Consider the following 26,262-nt stretch of genomic DNA (forward strand, 5'->3'; position numbering starts at 1 on the left):
AATTCTGTATTTACCAAGAAATCTTTTTGATAAGTATTTAATTATTAACATAAGCATTCTGTTCACTTGCAAACTATATGCAGAATGATGAGATAATGTATTCACATACTGATACAGTTATCCTTTGGGATGGCTTGAATCATGACCTTTGAAATAAGTGAATCTTCCAAGGTCAGTTCTGCAAAGGCCAGACTTTGGTGATGCCATAGATGAAACATCTGAATTATCAACTGGTCTTTTCCTGGCAGCAACAGGGCCTTTCTGCTCCCAGTGTACTGTGGTCTCTCCCTCTTGCCTATTAGCACCTGGAGCCTTCATGAGCCTAGCTCAATGCACAAAGGACCCCAGACTGACTCCTGGGGGTTCTCAGCCTTGCCGTGGCCCGCTGTGCAGAGGAAGAGATGAAGCTATTTCATTATGTAATTGAGTTTGAAAAAATCCTGCAGGCAATAAGAACTCAGCAAGTGTCCAGGCAAGAGGACCACTGGAGCACACCTTCATTAATTTAAATATGGCAGGAGGAGATTTGCTTTGAGTGGCTTCCTTTACACAGTTCTCAACATAGTTGGATAGCCTGTTTGCCTTCAAATTTCCCCAGTCAAAATTAGCATCTTGTCAATCAAATTCTTTCCAAGAAATAGCTTCAGCTATGTGATATATACATATGTACACACACACACACACACACACACACACACACACACACACAGTTTTTTTATCTTCTGGGGAAATTTTAAGCAGTTGGGCACCACCATTTTTTAATGCATGTTCAAGGAATGGAAAAGAGATAAGTTGAATTAAGTGCTCAAAATGGAGAAAACAGGTTTCAGTGCTGGAGAAGCTCATTAGAAATACAGAGGTTTGTTTTACAGCTATGAAATGCTCTGCTTGTAAAAAAGGCTGGATATAAGTTGTAGCCCAGGCTAGCATGAAGACTTTGATCTTATACTTCACAATTTATAGTGAGAGGAATGGAGAGATCTCTGTGGTTGAAGGGTCCTGCCTCATTGCACACAGCAGCAGGGTGGCCAGGAACTTTTCACCAGGACTTTGATTTAATATGAAGCATGCATTGATAAAAATCAATCAATTATTTTTAAAAATTGAAAATATAAAATTAAAAACAAGATCATAAGAGAAAAGTTACACATGCCCTTACATCCTGTATATTTCTATTCTTTAACACAATTCAGAAAAGGAGATTGGGAGTAGGTCAGTGATTTCTTATTTTGGTCCTCTTTCTAGGCTGACTGAAAAATAAAATAGATTCTCTCTGTATAAAATGTCCTCACTCTATACCTTCTAGATGGTCTATGTAGTAGAAGGGCTCTCCAGAAAGATAGAGCCAATAGGCTATATCTCTATAGAGAAGCAGATATGTAAAAGAAATTTATTATGGGAATTGCCTTGCAAGATTATAAAAGCTGGGATGGCCCATAATATGCTGACATCAAGTGGGTGTGACTCTTAGTCTGCATCCAAAGTCCTGAGAACCAAGTGTTAGGTTTCAGAGTCTGAAAGTCCAATAACTTGGAGTTCTGATGTCGAAGAGCAGAAGGTGGGTAACCCAGCTCCAGGAAAGCCAGATAATTTGCCCTTCCTCTACTGTTTTTTGCTTCATCTTCATCAGCCCTGAGATAATTGGGTCCCCTTACTTCAGTTGGGGTCATTCTTCTTAGTACACCGATTCAGTGTCAGCCTGTCTGAAGCATCCTCAGAGACACAACCAGTAATGAAGCTTTGTCAGTTATAGGGATACTCCTATTGGGATAACCCGGTCAAGTTAACACTTAAAATTAACTACCTTGGGCAATAATAGAAAACAGACTGTGTTATTATGATGTAAGACTATAATGTACCAATCAAAACATAAAAAAGAAGAAAATACTAATTGAAAAAATTCAGAAGTAAACAATGTATAAAACTTCAATAAAAACATAGACTGTACTAGCAATTAGTGAGAATGTGGAGAAAACCATCATACAATGCTGGCAGGAATGTAAATTTCAATATGTTTCAGCTCAACATATAAGAGTCATTTTGAAAAATAATTTGGCAATTTTTATCAAAATATTAATCATATACTTTCTATGCAACCCATCAACTCCACTCTTGTGTATTACCCAGGAAATGAAAACACATGTCCTCTGAAGGACTTTTATGTGATTGTTAATTACAGCATTATTTATAAAGCCAATACATGGAAACAGAACAAATACCTATCAACAGGTGAATAAACAAAATGAGACAGAGCTATAAAGTAGAATACTGCACAGCAATAAAAGAAACAAATTTCTTACAAATGCAGCAGTGTGGTTAACTGCAAAAACCAGTATGCTAAGAGAAATAAGCCAGACACAAAAAACTACATATTATATAATTCCATTTATACTGAACTTAAAGAAGCAGAAAACAGAATAGTAGCTGTTCAGGTCCAGAAACAGATCAGGGATTGGCTGAGAAAGGGCATAGAGGAATTTGGAGGTTGATGAACATGTTCTAAGGCTGGCTGTGATGTATACATGTATAAATAACTGTATACATGTCAGAAAAAAATCATTGGGTAAATTTTGTAGTCTGCAAATTAATACCTCAAAGGTGTTAGAACCAAACAAAAGAAATCACCTGCATCTTTTTTCTAATCTAATGTCCGTTTTTAGGTATGTACATTTTTCTCACATGCTGCCTTTTAAACGTTGAGTTTACTAAATCCTATTTTTATAAATTATAGTTATATGTAATTTTGATGTCTATCAGATATTTATTATAATATTACTTCATTCAGTTTGAATTATCCCCTATCATTTGGTCAGATAGTAGTCACATGCAGCATAATGATGTTCCAGTCCATGAGAGAGATACATATACACATATATGGCCCATAAGATTATACTGCCTAATGATAGCACAGCCATCTTAGTCTGTGCAAGTATGCTCCATGATGTTCACAGAAATCACCTAAAGATAGATTTCTTAGAATGTCACTGCTGTTAAATGATGTCTGACCGCATTAGGATTATACTAATGAAAAGTCTATGAAAACAGTTAGTCAGCTAGGAAGTTAGTGCTATTTCAAGACAGGGTACCAGAAGCATTTCTTGCGTCCCCTGAGAAGTCAGAGATAGATGTGGCCAGGTGTGCCACATCTATTCATCTATGATGAATCAACATCAGACCACTGGGTCTACCACAGAGCAGCTACCTGGGCAGTCCTACTGCTGGAAATATGTGTTGGTTTTTCATTAGGTTCTGTGGAATGTTTTTATTTTCAACTTGATGGATAGAAATTAAGCCACACTTTTAACCTATGATTATATGACGTTTTTGTATAAACTAGATTCATTTCCATTTTTCCTGTCCCTTTTCCTTTCTCACCTAACATATATGAGTTTATTTTATGTACCCTGCAGTGCCACTTTGATTCCTTGTTGATACATTGTTTAGAAATAAAAGAGATGATTAATTAGATGAATAGAATAGAATAAAATAAATTTCAACAAGAGAGATGTGCAGGACTTTTAAGATGTACACTTTGTTTCAAAGGGATGCAAGTATTATGAATAACTAAGCCAAAGTCTTTTAGATTACTGCTTCTTTTTTCTACTAAATAACTTTTAACATCCAGGAGTTGGCATGTAAGTTTTGGCCACATCCTGTGTTATTGGAATGTGATCTTAATTAAGTCATTCTAGCTTTCTGCATTTCATTTTCCTTATCTAAAAAAATTGGAATTAAAAGTGTCTCATTTTACAGAGAAATAGCAAAGACTAATGACAGCCCATTTCATGTTGCTTGTCTCTCAGAAAGATGCACCGTAGGTATAATGCACAGATGTATTTCATTTGACATCTTCTTTCATGGAAAATTACAAATGCACTATTTAGAGCTTTTTATTTGAAAATCAAAATGCAAGCTATATCTTTTTAAGGAGGAAGGCATGAAGAGAGAGAATGTAGTACATTTTAGATAGTCTCAGATAAAATTGTGTCATTTTCTATTAACATTTTCTTTGTTCTAACTTAGCATCAGGAGTGATGCTTTTCTCTGTCTTGGCATTGGGGTGATGGTTCAGTCTTTGACTCAGTTAAAATGAAGACAATTGGAACCTAGAAAACAAAACCTATCAAGGGGCACACGCAGATTCCAAAATCTAGGTTTCTCTGCCACCCCATCCTTGCCTCTCCTGCTGTTAACCTTCCCCTCAGCACTGATGAAATCTTAAACACCAGAAAGCCAGAGGCTTGCATGTGACTAGATGTTTGCTACTCTAAGTTTGGTTCAGGGACCAATTGCATCAGCATTAGCAGGGCACTTGCAAAAAATGCAGGTTCTCAGGCTCTGCCTCGGACCTAATCAATCTGCTGTTACATTTTTAGCAAAGTACCCTAGAAATTGGTGTTCACGACAGAGTTTGAGAAGCACTGAAGAATCGTGATTTGCCACGATGATGACTGCTTATTAGAGCAAGTAAGAAAGCTTTTAAAATATACTCAAGATTAGGTGGGCGTGGTGGCGCACACTTGTAATCCCAGCCTTCAGGAGGCTAAGACAGGAGGGTCACGGTTTGCAGCCAGCCTCAGCTACTTAGTGAGGCCCTTTGCAACTCAGTGAGACTCTGTTTCAAAAAAAATAAAAGAATAAAAAGAAATAGGGCTGGGGGTGTAGCTCAAAAAAAAATACACCCATATTTCTAGACTGTCTATCCTCCTGGATACGCAAAATCCCGGTATTTTCAGAAAGTGGAGTGTTCTTCGTTAGGTTGGGAGGAAAAGCAATTTAAGCCAATAAATAGATTTTAAGTGCATAGGAAGTTCCTGGACACTTACATTTTTAAAAGAAGGTGCATGTTAGCCAACTGTTTACAGGTACCTGTCAGATGGTGTGCCCAGCAAAGACTTTAAGTTAGTTAGATAAGAGGCGCACTGTGGTTTGGCAAGTGCTTTGTACAGATGAGTAGAGCATGCTGTGGGCACTCACAAAGAGGGGCCAGACCAGCTAGAGTGATGGTAACAAAGCCAGGAAAGCATTTCCACCCTAAAGCATCACCCACCACATTCTGATGGATGGTCAGGGGTCGCCAGGCCAGCAGAGCAGAGAACTGCATATGTGTATGCCAACTCCAGGCAGAAGTCAGAGTTGGTGACTTCAGAACACTCAAGTGCTTCATAGTGACTACGGCATAGAGTGAACAGCAAGAGTCTAGGAAGACCTGGTGCTGAAAAAGTCCATGAGGACCTGGCCACAGCAGGCCTCATAGGCCATGCTAAGTGGATTGTTTCTTCTCCCACCGCCTATAGATATTGAAAAAGTAACTGTTACAGGGAGGATGTAAAGGATTCTTATCGAGGGCACAGAATTCTCAAGCTCACCTGCCACCTTGCTCGGGCTTGGTGACACAGAGGCTCGGGCTTGTATAAAGAAGAGAATAGCTTTTCTGTGTTTCTGGTGTTCAAGAGAAGTTGGCAAGACTGAGGAAGTGAGAGAGTATCTGCAGGGCTAAGCCACAGAGTGTGTGGGTGAAGCTGTGAGAGTGGGCAAGAAGGCAAGTGTGTGTGTTACAAGAGAGTGCACAGGAGTTGGGGCTGGTGGGCCATGGGACAATGGGAAGACACAATGGGAAGACACAGAATAAAGGTTGTTAATGAGGTATGATATGATCAGAACTGACCTGAAGAATGTCTGTGGGCATGAAACCAGGCTCTGCTCTTGTATGACTAAAGGTTGTAGTAGCTGACTCTGATGGTAACAGGTGGCTAGAGAGAAAGGGATGGATGTGGAAAATATTTCATAGGAACTAGATTTCAGAGTCTCAGCATGTATGCAAATAGATGAGCTGGTTTAAAGGAGCTCACTGAGGAGAAGACTGCTCAGGTTTCTGGCTTGGGAAACAATGTCCCTGGCCTTTCAGTAAGGAGGGAATCTGGAGGGAGAGCCGGTGGGGTGAGGTTGGAGTAGTTCAGCGGGTATATAGTGAGGCTGGAGTGAGGCCTCTGCATGCTGGCATCCAGCCACACTGGGGTTAAAGATAAGGGATCAAGAGTCGTCTGCATACAGATGATGGGGCTGAGATTCCAGGAAGGAAAAGAAGAATGCCAAATGGCATTGTAGACAGCAGCATTTAAAAATTAGGAGAGAGCTGAGTGTGGTGGTGCACACTTGTAATCCCAGTATTCGGGAGACTGAGACTGGAGGATGGTGGTTTGCAGAGACAGCCTCAGCTACTTAGTGAGGCTCTTTGCAACTTAGTGAGACCCTGTCTCAAAAGAAAGAATAAAAAATAGGGCAGGGGGTGTAGCTCAGAGGTCGAATGCTCCTGGGGTCCATCCCCAGACCCACAAAAAATAAAAAATAAAAATGAGGAGAGGAACAAACTCCTCCAAAAGAGACTGAGAGGCCGTCATCGGGAAGGCTGAAGGGATTGAGCAGAGTAGCAGTTCACCAAAGTGAACAGAAGAGATGTCCAAGGTCCAAGATTCAAGCGATCATTGGAGTGAAACGTGGCTGAGAGGTGGAGCTGAACTTTGAAAGCAGAGGGGATGAGGTTAAGGATCCGGATAGAAATTATGGAAAATTTATGGACTTTGTCTGAGGGTGAGTAAAAGAGAATATATCCAGAGAGAAGAGGCCAGAGTTACCTGTAGTAGACAGAGGAGAGCCTGTTTTTCCTCTGTTATGAGAGAAGAGATAGTAAAGGTTTAAACGCAGACACACTTGGAGCTAGAGAGGGGGTAGTTGAATGGGTCTTTATTCCATTGTTTCAGTTTTGTATATGATAAAAGAGGCAAAAATCTACCTCTGGAATGAGCTTGAAGAGAGAGTAAGGGCAGTATGAAGGCCAGAAAAAGCTAGTGTAAGGGATGTGGACCAGGCACAGAAAATTGATGGCCCCGTTGAAGCCCATAATTTAAAATGGCATAAATTTGGTAGCATCACTGATAATGTCCTCAGCAGATACTTGCCAGGTCCTCATTTAGGTGCTGAGGATACAGACATGAACATTACTGAGTATCTGATCACACAAAGCAGACCAGAAACAGATCCATGAACATATAAAGTACATTTCTAAAAATCTCAGCCTAGAGTCTGAGGGAGATGGAAGGGGCTGGGTGGACTTGGGTTGGCTTGTCCTCATGGGCAAAGGAACTCAATACCTTTGTGAGAGAGTGGTCTCAGTGGTGGTGCCACAGGCTGGGTGGCAGATAGGAGGAAGTTAGTTGAAAATAGAGTGGTTCAGGGTGAGGGTTCTCAGTAGTTGAGAGCGGGTATAAGGAGAATAGAGGAAAGGAACTTCAGGGCACATTCAGAGGTAGAACTGTTCTGGATGATGCCAACATTCAAGACACTGCCATGAAAACTCGTGCATCAGAGTGTGGTGCAGGTGCAGGTCATGAAGTTCAGAAGGTCAAGACATTTGTATTCCAGATCATAGCAGTCATCCTCATATCCCTGGTGTTACCTGGAAGATGGTCATACTCCGGTGGAAGGGCAGCTATGAAGGAGGAGTGAGTCTTTAGTAAGACTGGGGAGTCAGTAGATGGCAGATAAAGTGGGTGAGGCTGGCTGAAATAGTCAACCAGCAGAATCCAAAATAAGCCAAAATAAGCACAGCAGGGTGATGATTTGGATTCTGCATAGGGTGATAGTGGAAAGTTAGCTTTGCCTTTCTTGTTGGGGCCTGGTGGAGGGAGAGAGCACAGCACCCAGAGCTCCTAGGGCAGGGATTTCAGATTTCACAGAGAGAGAGCGTTCTGTGAGGCTGTGGGGAGTTAGGACTTCACATACTCATGGCTTCTTGCTGAAGGTGATTCCAGAAGCACTCTTCTAGACCCTGTTTCCTCACACAGCCCAAACTCTTCTATTTCCTTCTCTCTGTAGATTGTTTTGCAGGAGATTCCCTGCTGAGTAGAGGTGCACGTTTGCTGACAAGACTAAGATTCTGGAATCATAGGATGTGCCACAGGTTGTGGGTTTTCGGTTCACCCACTGCCATATGCAATTTTACTACTCCAAAAAAAAGAACAATCCCAGTAAGAAGAGATACCAGGGGGCCGCTTATCTGGCATATTGCTGTAGGACCCAGTATAATGGAATAAGAATTACTAATGAATTCATTTCTCCTTATCTTTTCTGAATAAAAGTGCAAAATGAATCAATGTGTTCTCATCTAAAAACAAAATCTTTTGTTTAAACATCTCTCCAAAGTATGATAGCTTCCTCCAAAATTTAAAAAAGCAGAACCAAATTGTCACATTTTAGAAGTCTAAAATTGTCTGGACTAAAATTGTCCACAGATTGTCTTTTCTTTCTTTCTTTCTTTTTTGGAAATCTTCAATCCCGTAGAGTCTGACTACAACACTTTAGCTGTGAAGCTAATGAACAGAGTGTTAGGTCCATGGTGTAGACTAGATGACGAAGAAACTAAATTGTAGTGGTAACCAGTAGCTCGTAGTGATCTGTTTTCTGTTTCTCTGTGCTTGGTGTTTAAGCAAGAACAAGCAAGCTAAATAATATAAAATGGTAAATTAGGCTATATCTTTTAAGTGGGCTTTTTTTTTAAATCAAAGCTTTTCTGAACTTCAAAGAAATTCTTAAAGAACTTTCAAATTGCTAAGACTTTATAATAAGATGTGTCAGGTAATCAAGTAGTTACTTACAAATACTCCCCAGAAAACAACTAAAAAAGCTTTTGTTCGATTCTTGGACTTAATTTTCTGGTATAATGAAATTAGCTGGATGAAATTGGGATGTTTCTGATCCGTCTGCCACTCTGAAACCAAAATGAATTCATTATCCTCAAAACGCGAGTATGGAGAGTTAATGATTTCACTAACTTAGAGTCGAAGGGGCAAAGTAGTAATAACGGTATTGGTGAGAGAGAATTTGTTTTAATTGTATTTGAGTGAGTCAAATAAAGAATGCACATAGTCACTGACTCAACAGTGAACTTCTTGCAACACTACACATGATACTCAGAAGCAAGGATCCGTGGATTTGTTGACAAGAAGCATGATATCGGGAACCCGGAAACCTTGAACACACCCATCTCTAGGCAAATATGCCTCTTTTAAGAGGCAGCTGCAGCAGCATGCCATGGAACTTGACTTGGTGCATATCAACTACTGTTAATAGCGTGAAAATTAAAAGTGGGGAGAGCCGACAGCTGTGGTTAAATCCTGTGTGCGCCCGAGGGCAGGGTCAGCCCCAGTCCAGTCGGGGCGCACGCGTGGAGTCTGTGTGTGGCCATCCACCTCTGACTTCCTTGGCTTCCTGCCAGGTCCCTCCGGATTTCTCTCCTGACTCATTCCCCGGTTCTACAAACTGAGTTTCTGCTTCTGCTTGTTCTCCTGTCTTCTGAGACTAAACTTAGCTTAGCCTATCACCTCACAACCTTTTCCAGAGCCCCCAGAAGACCTTTGTCCCCCGTGTCTGCATGCTGTCTGCTGATACTACAGTTCCACCCTCAAAGCTGCCTGCCCGTACGTCCCCCTTGGTGCAGATTCTTCCCACTGCTTCTATTTGTGAACTTCTTCCATGATGGATCCGTTAAAATCTAAAACAGGCTTCAGTCACACTGCCCTGGTCAGACCCTGCAACCTGCGCCCAGTAACAGAAGCTGAACATGAGGAAGAATGTGTCTTCATTGACTGAGGAAGCAACAGCGTTCCTCTTTATGCATGCCAACAAGAAAGGCAGGAATCCTTCAACTGTCTGCCACCACATGTATTAATTTAAAAAAAAATTTATGAGTGAGGAATCATTTTTTGTCTTGTGTTATTTAATATAAAAATTGATTAGGTGTGAAATTTTATAATATTTCAGATACTACCTATCTCACTTTAAATGAGCAATAAAAGTCATTTTTTGTGGTACTGGGGATGGAACCTAGGGGCATTCTATCTCTGAGCAACATCCCCAGCCCTATTTCTTTCTTTCTTTCTTTCTTTCTTTCTTTCTTTCTTTCTTTCTTTCTTTCTTCTTTCTTTCTTTTTTTCTTTCTTTCTCTTTCTCTTTCTTTTTTTTTTTAGGTCTGGAGATGGAACCCAGGGGCATTCAATATCCAAGCTACACCCCCTGCCCTATTTTTATTCTTTATTTTGAAACCAGGTCTCACTGAGTTGCAGAGGACCTCACTAACTAGCTGAGGCTGTCTGTGAACTGCAATCCTCCGGTCTCAGCCTCTCAAATGCTGGGATTACCATGCCTGGCTTATTCTTTCTTTCTTTCTTTTTTTTTTTTGAAACAGGGTTCTCACTGAATTGCAAAGGGCCTCATTAAGTAGCTGAGGCTGTCCAAGAACCGTGACCCTCCTGGCTCAGCCTCCCAAATACTAGGATTACAAGTATGCGCCACCACACCCAGCTTAAAAGTAATTTTTTATTTGAAGACTGTATCAGGTGAAAGAAACCAGTACCAAAATATTGTAAGATTTTGATATAAAGCATGTGGGAGCTATATAAATGTGAGTTTTTATATAATGCATGATATAATGTGTGAATATTAGTTATAAATAGCTGATGGTGATAGTTTGCTATAAGAAGACTTAATTGAGAAAAAAGGGTCTTTTGGGAATAACCATTTCAGGCCAGTTATTGTGCTATGTATTGGAATTCAAATCCTGTCCTGGGTGAAGGCATATTAGTAATTGTAATTGATTTTATATTCTATGGGTCACTTTTAAATATATTTTAAATCATTCTCTCAGAAGCCATGTATCCCTTATGGACCTGATAACTCACTGCATTGTTGATGGCCTGAAGATCTGTCCCTTTACCTGGTCATGTGGTCACCTATGCCATGATGCAGGGACCTTGCAGGAGAGGTCATTGGGCAGCTCTCTGTCTGCAGTCCATAAAACTGCTCCAGCTCTGCCTTGGGAAAGCATGAGTCAACTTAGGAGAACACATGGTACAGAAGATGGTCAGGAACTTTGTGACCAGCCATAAAGACAGGGTGGAACAGAAAAGGAAAGCTGCTCTTGTTTGATGCCCATGTGATAAGGATGTCTAGGGTAGGGCTGGGTCTTTCCTGAACCTTAGCAAAAGGGCATCCTTTCTCCTTTGTTCAGGCCCCTCCCTTTCTATGGACAGAGAGATCACAGCCAGCTTCTCTATCTACCAGTTGAAGATGGACCCAGCTCTGGGTGTGCTGAGCCTTTTGCACCCTGCCATGGAGGCTGATCTACCTCTCCACTTTTACAGAGAGCCACTTGACATGCCAGTCTTGTTTTGGTCAAAGTCATCAACCCTTTTTCCCTGCCTACAGTTCAGTATCTGACTCAGGTTTTTATTGACTGGTGGAAGAAGGAAGGAAGGAAGGAAGGAAGGAAGGAAGGAAGGAAGGAAGGAAGGAAGGAAGGGAAGGAGGGAGGTCTTCTCTACTTTGCCTTTCTCTAGTAACTCTTCCTTTACTCCCAGAGCACCCTATTCACCCATAAGTCATAAATCACTTGTCATTAATCACCCAGTGTTGCCTGGACACTAACCTTTACCATTTATGTCTCATTTGTCCTTCTGTTTCCAGCAACCAGCAAGGTGCCTGTTACATAGTAACTTATTAATAAACTCTGGCTGAATAAATAAACAAATGCATTCAGAGTTTCCTTATCTTGAAATCACAAAACCACTGCTGCTCATGCAAGGTGTTGGGTAAGTCATACACATACACAGTAGCAAAGAAATGTCTTCAGTCTGGCGCTGTCCCACTTATGGAAGTCAGATTTCTCACTTCTGTATCTCTCCATCAATCCTCCTGGGTTTAGCGCCTTTCTAGAAAGTCTGATCCATTTCCTTTGTGAGCAGTAGAGCAGCTACTCTCTGCTCTGTCATCTAATTCACCTTGCTAATTCTACCCTCTTATGCTAAAGCTAGATCAATGAAAAAACAGTTTCTATATGTGTTTCTCTTTTCCTATTTCAATGAGAGTTTTCAAGTAATTTTCTACTTGAGTAAAAATTGCCAGCTTGCTAGGACTGAAGTCTCTACCAGTCTCTTTTTTTTTTTCTCTTCCGGTTCTGGTTCTCTCTGAATTATTACCCTCTCAATGCCATCTCTTCTCTCCTTTAATTAAACCCCTGTGTTGTTTTTCTTGTGGATACCATTATTATATAAGTGTTGCGATTTTCAATAACCATCATCTTTTTAGACTCCTCTGTCTCTGGTTGCTGCATTCAGAAAATACCAGTTCAAATCCTAGTCTGCTTACACATATGAGTGGTTCACTTATTTCTGAATGTGCATTGTAAAAGACTCCTTACCTTTATATTGCATTTAAAGTAGGACCTTTTCTTGGTAACTGCACAGTAGGTAAGTTTAACAAGTGAAAATGAGACTTGGGCCTATCGAAATAACTCTTCATAGCTACTTATAGTTCCATGATAGGAGTTCACACATAATATAAAGGCAATGGTCTTAAGATGAGAACCTTGTGAACCCAGGGCTTGTGGTCTATCAGTTCACCATGGTATAATCAGTTCCAAAGAGCATCAGATGTTTAGAGGTACTCAAACATATTTGTCCAAATAAAATGAAAAGTCTCAGTCTTTTTATGTTTCGCCAAAAGAAAAGCTTTTGGAGAAGGCAAATGATTGAACATAATCCTCTGGCTTTTCTGTGATGGAAAATAGCAATTTACTCAACAATAAATAAAATCATGTGGACCCCAACACTGTCTGTGTCACCTAAATGCTTAGCTTATTAATAGGAACTAAATTTAATCATGCTTACCAGAGAAGAGCCTTTTTACAATTTGACATCACTAACCTAGCTTATACTCTTTCTGTACCACCCCCTAACCAAAACTAGAAGCCAAGACAGTGCTTTGAGCTGCTTTCAGCAATTACATATTACTGAAGTCTAGTGGTCATTCTTGAACAAAACATGGTCCAAAATAACTTGTTTAGACAGGAGGGACATGGGTATGTAATCTCATGGCTTCCTCTTCAGAGACATCCGCCAGTGTCCAGAGAGCCTGGGACCCACCCGAAAAGTGTTACTAAGGGAACAGGGTAGCCTTTTCTTGACCTTCTGTAACTTTCGTTAAAAAAGAACGTGATTATTCATTAACATTATAATCAACAGCAAACCCAGTAACTTATTTTAAATGATATATTTGCAGTAAAATCTTGAATAGCTTTTTGCCAACCAAGTCTTTTAGGATTCGAAATGCAAATTGGACCTGAACAAGAAAAATTATTTTTAGACTCGGGGCACTTGAACTTAACTGTAACACTGGTCCAGTGCTTTCATTTATTAACAGAGTATGTTTTGGTTGAGAATTTTGGAGGAATCCCTACTGGAAAATTATTGCCCGTCCTGTCTTGGCTGAGAGCCATTCATTGAAATGGGATATGAGATAAGGCTGAAGAATTTCACTGACTTGGGGGAGAGACAACTAAAGATTATTATTGTAGGCCCATTAGACTTGTGAGTTCTAAAATCCAGGGCCAAATGAGGTGAAAAAAAATCACATAGGGATATGCACATTAGAGAGCAATTAAAATCTTAATTGGGTGTCAAGAAAAACAGCGGTTGCTATATAACTTCATTTGGGATTCTTCCCTTCTCTCTGTAGAGTTTCCAAGATTTTGTTGGTGTTATTTGAACTTGGAGCAGACTTATACCATAGAAAAGACATCAGCTTAAAATTATATGTAGGTGTAACATAAATTCATATTGGTAACACTGGACATGTAACCACTCTGCCTAGATTTCCTTAAAATGGAGGTAATACTTCATAGTTTATAGAACAGTTTTAAGAAAGGACACAAAACTAAAAAGGCAGTTTGGCGTAGTAATTAAAAATGTAGATGGAGCCAGTAGACTATTTGAATTCAATTCAAGCCCTGATTTCACCACTTACCAAATCTGGGTCCTTGGATAACAACAACCTCAGTTGATATATCTCAAAAATGGTTAGTGTAGAAACATTTACCATGTAGGGATAAATGAAAACCAACATTAAAGTATTTACAAAAATGCTCAGCATGAAGTAGGTGCTTAGTAAATGCTTGGTGCCCTTTAGCTTCTTTTATTATAAATACATTTAGGCATCTTCGTCTAAACCCAAATGAAAATCCTGTAGTTAGTATTGTATCTGTAAGTCAGAAGGCAAGTGGATTTCAGATTCACTGAATACAGGCTTGTGCCTGCGTGTACAGATGACCCCCAACTTATGACAGTTCAGCTTGCAATTTTTCGGGTTCTATGGTGCCAAAGTTATAAGCATTCATTAGAAACCATGCTTCTAAGTTTGAAGTTTGGTCTTTTCCAAGGCAAAGCTCTCTGGAGATGCTCCAGCCATGTGATCACATCAACACATGCTCTCCAGCTTACCATGTGGCTTGACTTGTATTTAGAAAATCAGGTGCATTAAAGGCATTTATGACTTATGACATCTCCAACTAACCATAGGTTTAGCAAGATACAACCCTATTGTAAATGGAGGAGCATATGCATATTAAATATAGTTATAAACGAATCACTCTTCAAGCCAGAACATCAAAAATAGGTCTCTTTACTTGAGAGTGCAGCTGTACAGAGTAAATTTACTATGTTTGGAAACTTCTCCACTAACAGTTTCTGGACAGTTGTGTAGTGGTGGCTTTTCTTGGTGCTGACCCTGTAAATGTGAGACATGGCCTGGCTCCTGGGTGTGTCTGAATGAATTCTAGTCTAGATTGCACTCAGCATCTGGTACCCCCGTGACTCACCTTTCTCCAGCCAAGGTATCACAAAAGCAATTTGGGGGCAGAGATCTTCAGTTAAAAATGAAGCGTAGATTGTGGAAGAGTCCAGAAGGTTTGTAATAAAAGCTGTTTGGCTTTTATTAGCACTAGAGTCCATGTTCTTGCTAATTTTCAGTCGTTTTCTCTTCAGGAATGGTCCCCCAGATTCACAGTTCTGCATTGCTGTCTTTGAATGGAGTCCTCTGTGACCCATTGTGACTACATTGCGTTTTCCTGTGTTCTCTCTAAACCTTATGACTTTGCCTTAATTTAGGTTAGGAGGCTGATGGGAGGAGAGAAGCAGCCGGGGAATGAGGTGCCAGAGGACATTTTCCAGTTGTCAAAAGTAGCCTAGTGAGTAACATCAAGCTTAACGTCCGTTAATAAAGTACGCACTTATGATGGAAAGCTCGGTCATAGACAAGTGTCCCAAGGACCTGGACAGAGAGCGCTTGCTACTGGTGCTCAGCATCTCTCGAATGTCTTCTGGGCTCTTTCAAAGCAGTCATAAGCCAAGCTCATCGTCATCATTTTAAGATGCTAAAATAAAAATGTTGTGTGTTTGGGGTCGAGTAGTCAAGCTTCAGATCAGTCTGGGTAAATCAAGCTGGAAACGCTTTTGCTCCTGGAGTGTTCCCTAAGCCTTTTTTTTTTTTTTTTCTGTGCAGAACAATAACAGTCGATCAAGAAATTTTGGCATGGGGACAGAGGTGTATATTTGGTTTATACTTTGTAAATAGATGCCTGACCTGTTTTACATGAGTAAAATATCTAATGACTGAGGTTTAAAAATAGAGTAATTGAGAAAGAAATAATATGCGTCTCATTCCCATTTCATGTCATTTTCCTAGATGTTTCAAAAAAAGAGATATAGCCTCATTATTTATGAATTCGTGTTTTCTAATTTGCTTACTCTCCAAGATGTGTTTGTAACCCAAAAATCAGTACCCAGACTCTTTCATGATTGTTCTCAGATATGATGATTGGTGAAATTTTTTTTTTTTTTTGAGTATGTGCCTGTTCTCAGCTGAGGTCAAATGAGGCAACTATAAGATAAGGTCCTTTTTGAAGTCCATTTGGTACCACATTTTTCTTAGTTTTGCACATTTTGTGGTGATTTCACTGCTTCAAATCATTTATAAACACATCATTGAAGTGCTAACCAGTGTTCCCACACCCAAGAAAGGTGTGATGTGCCTTATAGGGAGAGATAACACAGGCATGAATTGTGGTGCTGTTGGCATGAGCTCAATATAAATAGATCCACATAGATATGAAATGAGGCACCTTTAAGCAGAAACACATAAAACAAGCTCATGTGGCCATCAGCTGTGTGACCAGAGGCTGACAGGAACCCAACCTTGAATTTCCCCTACAGTCATTGGATGGTTCCGTATTCATTCATCCACTGTTAGATGACTTTATAGAAAAAAAAACTTCCATGGATAATAAGAACCCCCTTATTTATCTTGCAATTTCCATGAATTCATTTGTACGGAAAAGCATCAATGACCTGCCAAGTAAGGAACCAGTTTAAAAAAAATGAAACCATAAGAAAGTACTGCAATATAGAACTTTATTTGTGGCATCATATTGACTTCAGGTTTCCATTATTTTACTGAAATTTTCTCTAGGAACACTTGGCAAATGCAGAAGTTTCTTTCTTTTTCTTTTTCTTTTTCTTTTTTTTTTTTTATTTCTTGTCAGTGGTACTGAAGATTGAACCCAGGGGCATTTTACTTCTGAGGAACATCTCCAGCCCCATTTTGAAACAAGGTCTCACTAAGTTGCGAAGGGCCTCTCTAATTTGCTAAGGCCGGGCTCCAGCCTGTGGTGTTCCTGTCTTCACCTAGTAAATTTTGGATTTACAAATATGTGCCACCATGTCTAACTAAAAGTTTCTTTTAAAAGCACACATGCACACACACACACACGAACACTAATCTCTAGGAAATGTTCATGCATAAACATTGAAGTATTTCTGTGTACAGTACCACAAGTTCTATTTTTAGGTAGCAAACTATTGAAATTGCTGTAAAGTAGGGTGTGCAGATAGAAAAGGAAGGACCTAATCACATGGAGCCACTGGCATTCAAAGGCAGACAAGGACTGCCTTCTTATTTCAAGGTGCTGGAGATAGAGCCCAGGGCCTCGGTGGTGCTCTACCACTGAGAGGCACCCCTACCCCATCACTTCTTAATTATGCATGTAGCAGGGTTTCAGTGCCACTGACATGTAACCATGTCTGGTCTCCTGTGGCATGCTGGAGGAGTAGTGTGCCAGTAGTGTGCCACGGGGCTATTCGGAGAGGCCAAGGAGCCTCCTGAGATGTACAGAGGAATGTCTCGTTTCCATCATTAAGTGATTCTGAATATTGTACAAGGAAAGAGAGTCTGAGCTCAGAGCCACACACACACACTGACATGTAAGTCCTGCAGTTCTGTCACTCACTAACTGCTTGGTCCTGAGAAAATTGCTTAATCTCATACAGCTAAAAAGTGGTGGTGCCCTGAGATTCATGACAGGTCTGCTGATTTAAAAATGCAAAGGTGCCAAGCATGGTGGCTCATGCTTGTAATCCTAGCATTTGGGAGGCTGAGACAAGAGGATCGCAGTTCGAGGACAGCCTCAACTACTTAGTAATAAATACCCTTTGCAACTCAGTGAGACCCTGTTTCAAAATAAAGAATAAAAAATAGGGATGGAGTATGGGTTAGAGGTAGAATGGTCGTGAGTTCCAAAAAAAAAAATAATGAATGAATAAACAGATAAATATGCAGAGGTTGTCACAGCTTATATAGTATCTCCCAATTCATAGACACACAATATACCCTCGGTAGTAAACACAGTAATTAATTACTCCCTCCATGGGAGCTGAGCTTGTTTTTAAATTCTTAAGTCAAATAAGGTGGGAGAATGTTACAAGAAGATTAGTTAGGAGAAAAAATGGTGAGTTGTTTATTATCAGCCTGGAACATTCAGAAATGTCATTTGTAAGAAATAAGCTCATTATTAATAGGAGATTACTTTTTTGTCTTTATAGGAGTATTTTCTTAAATTAAAAATAAACTTTTGTCTTCATTATAAAAGCAATGCCTATTCATCTAATCCAAATTGGAAAATAAGATAAGCAAATAGTATAAAATAAAACACACCCGTAATACCTCCACCTAGATATAACTGCTGTAAACACCTTAGGATTATCCTTCTAGACTTTCTGTGCTCTTATGTGAGTTTTTTTGTTTTGTTTTGTTTTGTTTTGTTTGCGGTACTGGGGATGCAATCCAGAGGCATTGTACCTCTGAACTACACCCCTACCCCTATTTTTTAGTCTTTTTTAAAATTTTGAAGCAGGGTCTCACTGAGTTGCGAAGGGCCTTGCTAAGTAGCTGAGGCTGTCTGCGAACCGCAGTCCTCCGGTCTCAGTCTCCAGAATGCTGAGATTACAAGCATGCACCACCACACCGGGCTTATGTGAGGCTTTAAAAATGGTTGTGTACTTTCTTCCACTTTACAACACCTGGTCAACAGCCTCCTATGTCACGACACTGGCCTTTACTATATCATTTTTCTTATGTTTACTTATTAAGGTGAGTAATTTTGTTTGATTTTAAACCACATTTGTTTACTCAGAAGCCAGAAACTCACAGATAAGGAAACATCTGAAGAGCCCAGGTGCAGCTGTGCGGCCAAGGTTGAGCAATTCAAAACAAAGTACAAAACATGAAAACAATTACAACCAGTTTGACAGTTGTGCGTCTGCTTCCTACGGCCCTTCTCCCCACAAGTCTACTGCAGACATCAAAGAAAAGTCAGCACAGAGGAGGTCCGGAGGATAAGGTGCAAGCGAGAATCAAGCCCATGATAAGAGATTAAAGGAAGGTTGATCAAAGACCTGGCATAAAAGTGCTAGTGGTGACCTGCCTTAGACCATGGTCCCAAAATAGTCATCAGAACAGGGCTCTCTTTGAAGTGATTGGAAGCACCCAGACCCATAGGAGCTCTCTGGTCAGAGGGAATGTACAAAGTGCATGGGGAGGAGTTAGAAAAGTTGCCTCTTTCTGGCTCTTCCTGGCATGGCCCTCCTAAACTGAATGCCGTTTCTTTGGTATGTGGTACAGACACAAGGAGTTTTCTGGGGATGCTGGGAGTCAGGTAAAGATGTCCCAGGTAAGAGAGGAGAGCTGGTCCTTTCTCCTCATGGGGTGTGTGGAGAGAACAGTTGGATTCAGAACAGGGAGTTTCCACTCATCACAGAATTCAGCTACTGTCCACCCTTTCCATTTGGGCATCTAAAAGGGGCATATGGAATTTCCAAATAAATTTGCTCATTATTCTCCTTAATCATTCTACTTGTTCACTGGCTTTCTTAAGTGGGTGTTTATGGACCTGGGTGGTGTTATGACATAAAACCATCCATTTCCCCCAAAGAAGAGGAGAATGGAGGTGGTCCCCAGATGGCAGCAGCTTTTACATTTAGTTTTTTTTTTAATACTAAAGATTGAACCCAGGGGCATTTAACCCCTGAGTTACATCCCCAACCTTTTTTATTTTTTGTTTTGAGACAGTCTGACAAGGTTACTGAAAGTCTCACTGGGTTTCTGAAGCTGGCCTCAGTCCTATGATCCTCCTGTGTCAACTCCCTAAGTACTGAGATTACAGGAACGTGCCACCATACCCAGCTTAGTTGAATTTTTAAAAGAGATGAGTTATGTAACATTGCTAAATGTGTATTCTTAAAAGGACTTAGCATTATCTCTCAGGCTCTACTTTGTTATTTTGCATGGTACATTAATCTTCCTGTGCAGTGCAGGGTGCACTGGGTGAGGAGAGGTCGGGGGCCATAGCCTGGGTGAGAAGGCACAGGTAAGAGGCTGAGGGGTGGAATGGAAGGACTGAGGAGGAGGAGGAGGAGGTGGAGGAGGAAGAGGTAGAGGAGGGGGGATGACTCTGGAGATTGTGAATGAGAACTGATCTGACATGGGAATCAGGAGAGAAGGATATGCAAGAGAAGGGATCAGAGGACTCAGAGATGAATCAGTCACAAACAAACATAATAAGTAATTATACTCCTGTTACCTGGGCACCAGGGGCTGGGCATACACACAGATTGATGACAGCAAGAGAATGGTGGATAGGCAGAGCAGCGAAAAACCCAAAGTGGTCTCTTCTCAGCATTAAAGGTTGAGCAAGGCAAGGAGCTCTGTGTAGTCCAGAGAAAGAATTGCTCCTTATTGTTAGGAGTCATGGAAGCTGCAGGGAAGAGGCAGGACATGAGTTGAACCTTGAATGATGGGTGTAAATTTGGAAAGATTGGGAAAGGTGTGTGGGTGTGGAGGATGGAAGCGAAGGAAAACTCAAGAGTGCGCGGAGGACACCGAGTAGGCCGGAGAATGGGGTTTGAGTATAAATGCTGAGGAGAAATAGAGAAGGTAGATCCATGTGACTGATCTGGTATAGGTTTTGAGATCAAGTTAGAGTTTGAAGTTTAATCTGAGAAATGACAAGCCATTGACCTTTTTTTTTTTTTTAGCAAAATTGTGGCCAGTGCAAAAGGGTCTTTTTTGAAGTTTAATCTCTGAACAATGAGCAGAATGTGTAAAAAAAAAGAGAGGTGTTAGTACTGTCAAAATGAATAATTGAGCCAGTCTGAGATAGGAGGATCACAGGTTCAAGGCCAGCCTCAGCAGCTTAGCAAGACCCTCAGTAACTTGGTAAGAACACTAAAAAACAAAACAAAAAAACCCCGCTGAGTGTGTAGCTCAAAGGTAGAATGCCTCTGAGTTCAATCTCAAATATCAATAAAAGACAAATATTTGGGTGGGTGACTTTTTATTCAAAAAGGAAAGAATGTCAACTAGGTTGATAGTGATTACAGAAAGAGAGATAGAAAAGAGGCTGAGGAATTACTAATAAGCCCAATATGGAGAGAGAAACAGAAGAAATACAGTGTTACTCAAAATTTCAAATCTGGGAGATGTGATCACAGTTGTGTTGTTCACCCTGATTTCAGTGTTAGGGAGCTGGAGAGCACAGTAGTCTACCCATAGGCATGTCCGTAAGGGTGGTTGAAGTGAGGACTTGGGGCTCAGCTGGAAACCAGGTTTACCATACCCAGTTGAAAAACTCCACATAGCTCAGCAGCTGTTAGAAGTTCTTAATTTATTAATTATTTCAGAAAGTAAAGTACTCTCAAAAGCTCCTTTGAGAGCTTACACTCTCTCGATACAGATGAATTCTCAATTGCGCCTTGCAAAGTGGTCCAGCTTGTTATGAGGAAGACAGTGAGCAGGGCTGGAAAAGGGCTTTCTTGTCCAGGTGTAGACATTGTGAGCACCGGGCCATATTCTCAGCCTCGAGGGCCGTAATGCATATGTGACATGTCTTTTTATCAGTATGGCACCTAGCAGCCAGTGTCCTGGACACTGTAAATACTCAGTATTGGCTGATTTGCATTTTCATCAGAGTTCCCAATGATAAAAGAGTGGACACAAGAAACACTAACAAGCTTAGAGCCAATTTTATAATGGCAGACGCTACATAAACAAATGCAAATCAGATGCAAATTTGAATTGCATAAATTTTGTAAGCAAAATCCAAGGAATAATAGCTGGCTTTGGATCTTTGCTAAAATGATAAAAGTCCATTAGCAACTCTTCATCCTGCAGAGCCTCAGGGACATTTCAGAAGTCAGACCACCATAAAGAGCAAACTCAGCAACTAAAGTTGCCAGAATGAAGAATGGTGTTGTGTTGACTCCCGGCCTAGGGTGGCCGCGGCGGAGGACACTTGTATTCTTTTTCTTTTTTTTTTTTTTTTTTTTTTTTTGGTGGTACTGGGGTTCCTGGAAGCCCTTCTGCCTCCAGGCTATACTCCCAGACCTATTTTTACATTTTTATTTGGAAACAGGGTCTCCTAAGCCAGCACACGCAGCTGGCTTAGAACCTGCGCGATTCTCCTGTCTCTGACTCCCAAGCGCGGGGATTACAAGCGTGTGCCACCACGCCCGGCACTTGTATTCTTTTTTAATGAATCAACTGACCAGGCATGGTGGCCAGTTGATTCATTAAAAAAGAATACAAGTGCCGGGCGTGGTGGCACACGCTTGTAATCCCTGGCCCGGCCAGTTGATTCATTAAAAAAGAATACAAGTGCCGGGCGTGGTGGCACACGCTTGTAATCCCTGTGCTTGGGAGGCTGAGACAGGAGGATCACGCAGGTTCAAAGCCAGCCTCAGCTACTTAGTGAGGCTCTCAGCAATTTAGTGAGTGAGACCCTGTTTCCAAATAAAGTATAAAATAAGTCTGGGAGTGTAGCCCGGAGGTAGAAAGCCTCTGGGTTCCACCCCAGTACCACCAAAATAAATAAATAAAAATAAATAAATAAAATGAATCAACTGTAATAAAGAAAGAAGGGACTCTCCACAGACCACATCACCAACACTAGAACCCACGGCTGCATGTGCAAGGAACCAGAACTTCATGAGTCCAGTTGACCTGATCATGAAGAGGAAGCGCCATGCTTTCCTTCCCCTCCCAAACCACTCAAGAGAGACACCTGCATTCATCTTGTTGCTCTCTGGTCTTGTAGCCGCCCGACTGATCCAGAACATGGATGCCACCGCCGAGCCTTGTACCGACTTCTTCAAGTATGCCTGCGGGGGTTGGCTGAAGCGCAACGTCATTCCTGAGACCAGCTCCCGTTACAGTAACTTCGACATTTTAAGAGATGAGCTAGAAGTCATTTTGAAAGGTTAGTGGCAATGTTGTCTGTGCACCTAAGGCAGTGCTCTTCCTTTGTCCATTTAGGATATAATTGGTAGCTACTACAGATGAAAGGTGATCATGGACCACCTTTCACGGACCACCATTGGGTCATGGGGAGGACAGTCTTCTTGGAAATGGATGTGTTGGTACCTCTTAGCATTCTACTTTCATTTCTAGGGACCCACATGATCAAGCTCTCTTATCTCAGAATTGGAATCTTTATGTTGTTTTACCAAAAGAAAAAAAATTTAAATGATTGCTACCCAAAACTACTTCCACAGAAAGTACTTTCCTATCCCAGTCCTGTGTTAAAGTTGCCAGAAGACATTACTAAGGTTTGTCTTCTCTGAAAAGTTGAAGAGGTCTGGAATAAACCCTACCATCTCTTTCCTCTTGTCTCTTTTCTTCTAGAAGTTACTTTGTAGAAAAGAATATAATCTTTGCCATTTTATCATGTGCAATTAGAATAATCCATTTGATTCATTTGCAATTACACAAAGATTATTTTTCTCTAGCCATTAAGAGGATTGTTCATATTAAAGTTCAAGTTTCCCTCTATTATTATGTTTTTTATCTCAGTCTAAAGCAAAATAACTGTTATCTATGGTAGAGCTGTACATAACTACAGAGAGAGAGAAAGAGAGAGAGAGAGAGAGAGAGAGAGAGAGAGAGAGAGAGAGAGAGAAACACACACACTGTAGTTAAAAAAGAACAAACTTGCATCTAACTGGGCTAATGAAACTAACCTTGTGCACTAGGAATGATGATTCAGTAAGGAGTCTGTTTTTTCCCATAGTTTGTTGCAATGAAAAGGAAGAAAAGCAAGTTGTTTTTTTTTTTTTTTACCAAACCAATGTTAAAAATGTCACAGCTGCAAATAACCAATTATATTGATGCATTTTTAAATGCCCTATTTCAGATGTCCTGCAGGAACCCAAAACCGAAGATATAGTAGCAGTGCAGAAAGCAAAAACACTGTACAGGTCATGTATAAATGAGTGTAAGTGCTTTGTTTTGATATCATTGGAAGTGTGCATATATTGATATCACAGTGTGCCTAAGTTTTATATTGAATTCACTTTCATTGTTTTCAAAAGCTGCTATTGACAACAGAGGAGGAGAGCCTCTTCTCAAACTGTTACCAGACATATATGAGTGGCCAGTAGCAACAGAAAACTGGGAACAAACATATGGTAAGGCAGTTTTCCTCCGTTTTCAAAACAAATAATTTCCACATTAAATCTATGATGTATTATTAATGAACCAAAGCTTCTAATGATACATTTCACCTTTTATTGTTTTAGGTGCATCTTGGACAGCTGAGAAATCTATTGCACAATTGAATTCTAAATATGCAAAAAAAGTCCTTATTAATCTTTTTGTTGGCACTGATGATAAGAACTCTACCCACAATATAATTCATGTAAGTTTGTATGTCACATAGCCAAAGTTACCGTTAAATTTTAATAAAACTGCCATGCACATTGTTGTTATTGAAATTTAGAAGCAATGCATCTTTTCATTTTAATTGTATGAACAAGGGGCAATAAATTCTTGCTCTGTTTCTGACACCTGGAGTCTTAACTTTGCATCTTTTCTTTTTCTCCTTTTTCCTGACCTTCCCGCTTCTCGGTCTTTTGTCTAATGCCCTATTTCAGATATTTGCCTCTCATTGCTTCTACCTCTGTTTTAGGTACTTCATCTTCATAAAATAAAAGATGAGACGCTCCAGGCCCTTCCCATTATGAAAACCCCCTGATTTCTTTGTTTATTTCAGAAAAGAAGCATGCTTTGTTTTACATAAGTAACGCAGGTCTAAAAACCAAAAATTTAAACTTTCAAAAAGAACATAAAGCCTGGCGTGGTGGCGCACGCTTGTAATCCCCGCGCTTGGGAGGCGGAGATAGGAGGATTGCGCAGGTTCAAAGCCAACCACGCTGGCTTAAGAGACCCTGTTTCCAAACCAAAAAAAGTATAAAAAATAGGTCTGGGAGTGTAGCCCGGAAGTAAAAGGGTTTCTAAGAACCCCAGTATCACAAAAGAAAAGAAAAGAAAAGAAAAGAAAAATAAAGATTTCTAATGCAATATTGGTTCTCACAAAAGAATATTCTTTCTCAAGTTAAGGTAAATGAAATACCGTTCTTTTTATTTATTTATTTATTTATTTTTTTTTTTTTTTTGGTGGTACTGGGGTTCCTGGAAGCCCTTCTACCTCCGGGCTACACTCCCAGACCTATTTTTTACATTTTCATTTTTGGAAACAGGGTCTCCTAAGCCAGCACGTGCGGCTGGCTTCGAAGCCAGCGCGCGCGGCTGGCTTCGAACCTGCGTGATCCTCCTGTCTCTGCCTCCCAAGCGCGGGGATTACAAGCGTGCGCCACCACGCCCGGCAAATACCGTTCTTTTTAAATGGCTTTACTCGATTGTTTAAGATATATCCCGTTTATTTAGGGATTACTATGAAGGAAATTTATGAATGTGTTTGGAATGTATTAAAATTTGTATAGATATTTTTGGTCTCCTGTAAAAGAAATTTCACTAAATGTTACAAGTCACAGAAACATATCTATGTTACCATTGTAAAAACTTTTATGGCAAGCCTGGCATGGTAGCACACGCTTATAATCCCAGTACTTTGGAGGCTGAGACAGAAGGATCACAGATTTGTGACCAACCCCAGCAACTTAGTGAGACCCTCTGCAACTTAGTAAGACCCTGTTTTAAATTATTAAAACAGTAAAAAGTAAAATTAGTAAAACAGTAAAAAAAATTAGTAAATTAGTAAAAAGGTAGTAAGACCCTGTTTTAAATTAAAAGAATATAATCAGTCTGGGGTGTAGCTCAGAGGTAGAATGCCCCTGGGTTCAATCTCCAGTACACCCCCCCACACACACACACACAAACTTTTAGGGCAATTTTTATTAAAGTCATGAAGAGCAGAACCCAACTCTTTCCTTTCCAAACTCCTTTTCTCTTCTCAAAACTCTCATGGGCTCTCCAGTGTCAGCTTCCTGCATGACACCCACGGAATCAGGAGGTTGGGGAAAGAGCAGGGCCCTTCATGGGAAAAGGGAGTTTGGCTCATTCTATGAGGTACTTTTGGGTTATGCTTCTCTTGTTTGGGTTTGTGCTCTTCAGGGCTACTGGGATCTCACTTTAATCCATTCGTGCTCTGGTTTGCCCACACGCCCACAGCACCCTGCAGTGCACAGAAAGTAGCTTCACAGTGCTGGGTGTGCCCAGATCATCCTCCTGTGGACGCCTAGGCTCTCTAGAGCAGCACCCAATCTCCCTCCCACTAGTCCAGCTGCAGCCTCTGCCTGCTGAAGTCCTGAGCAGAACAGCTCTGAAGAGAACTGAAGAGGAGTCTGTGGTCAGGATCTCAGTAAAACTTCTGCAAGATTTACACTAGTGAAAATGTTCTAGGGTGACCATACAGGTTCTCCCCTCCTCATACACACATACCACCACCACCACCACCGTCACCAGCACCTATCCAAATAAACATGAAGGCTATAACCTCTCTCCAAGGAGGGTGGGTCCTAGCTTGGGAACTAAGGAGTCCTATGGATGTATAATTTAGAAACTCCTTGGCCCTCGATTCTAACAGGCTTAGATTTATCTGCACCTGTGTTCTGTGTTAAAAATTCTTCCCAGTATACTTTTTTGTTCAACTTTTTCTGTTTCCCTCAAACATCCACCTCACAACCCTCCAACTCCTGTAACTGCTCATGAGTGTAACACTTATGAGTAATGTGGAAACCATGTGCTAAT

The 26,262-nt window shown here is 40.6% G+C and overlaps 1 protein-coding gene across 1 annotated transcript in view; it reads left to right on the top strand.

Annotated features, from left to right (window-relative positions):
* Positions 1-26,262, top strand: part of MME (membrane metalloendopeptidase) — a gene marked incomplete at both ends in the record, with an annotated part of 84,927 nt that overhangs the window by 5,933 nt on the left and 52,732 nt on the right. Inside the window, 4 exons of the mRNA XM_080696321.1 lie at positions 22,313-22,474; positions 23,408-23,488; positions 23,586-23,681; positions 23,793-23,911. Coding sequence (XP_080552447.1) covers positions 22,313-22,474; positions 23,408-23,488; positions 23,586-23,681; positions 23,793-23,911 — 458 coding nt within the window. The remainder of the gene's footprint in view (positions 1-22,312; positions 22,475-23,407; positions 23,489-23,585; positions 23,682-23,792; positions 23,912-26,262) is intronic.

Source organism: Muscardinus avellanarius, assembly GCF_963383645.1.
Source record: "Muscardinus avellanarius genome assembly, chromosome: 5".
In the NCBI taxonomy this organism is placed as follows: Eukaryota; Metazoa; Chordata; class Mammalia; order Rodentia; family Gliridae; genus Muscardinus; species Muscardinus avellanarius.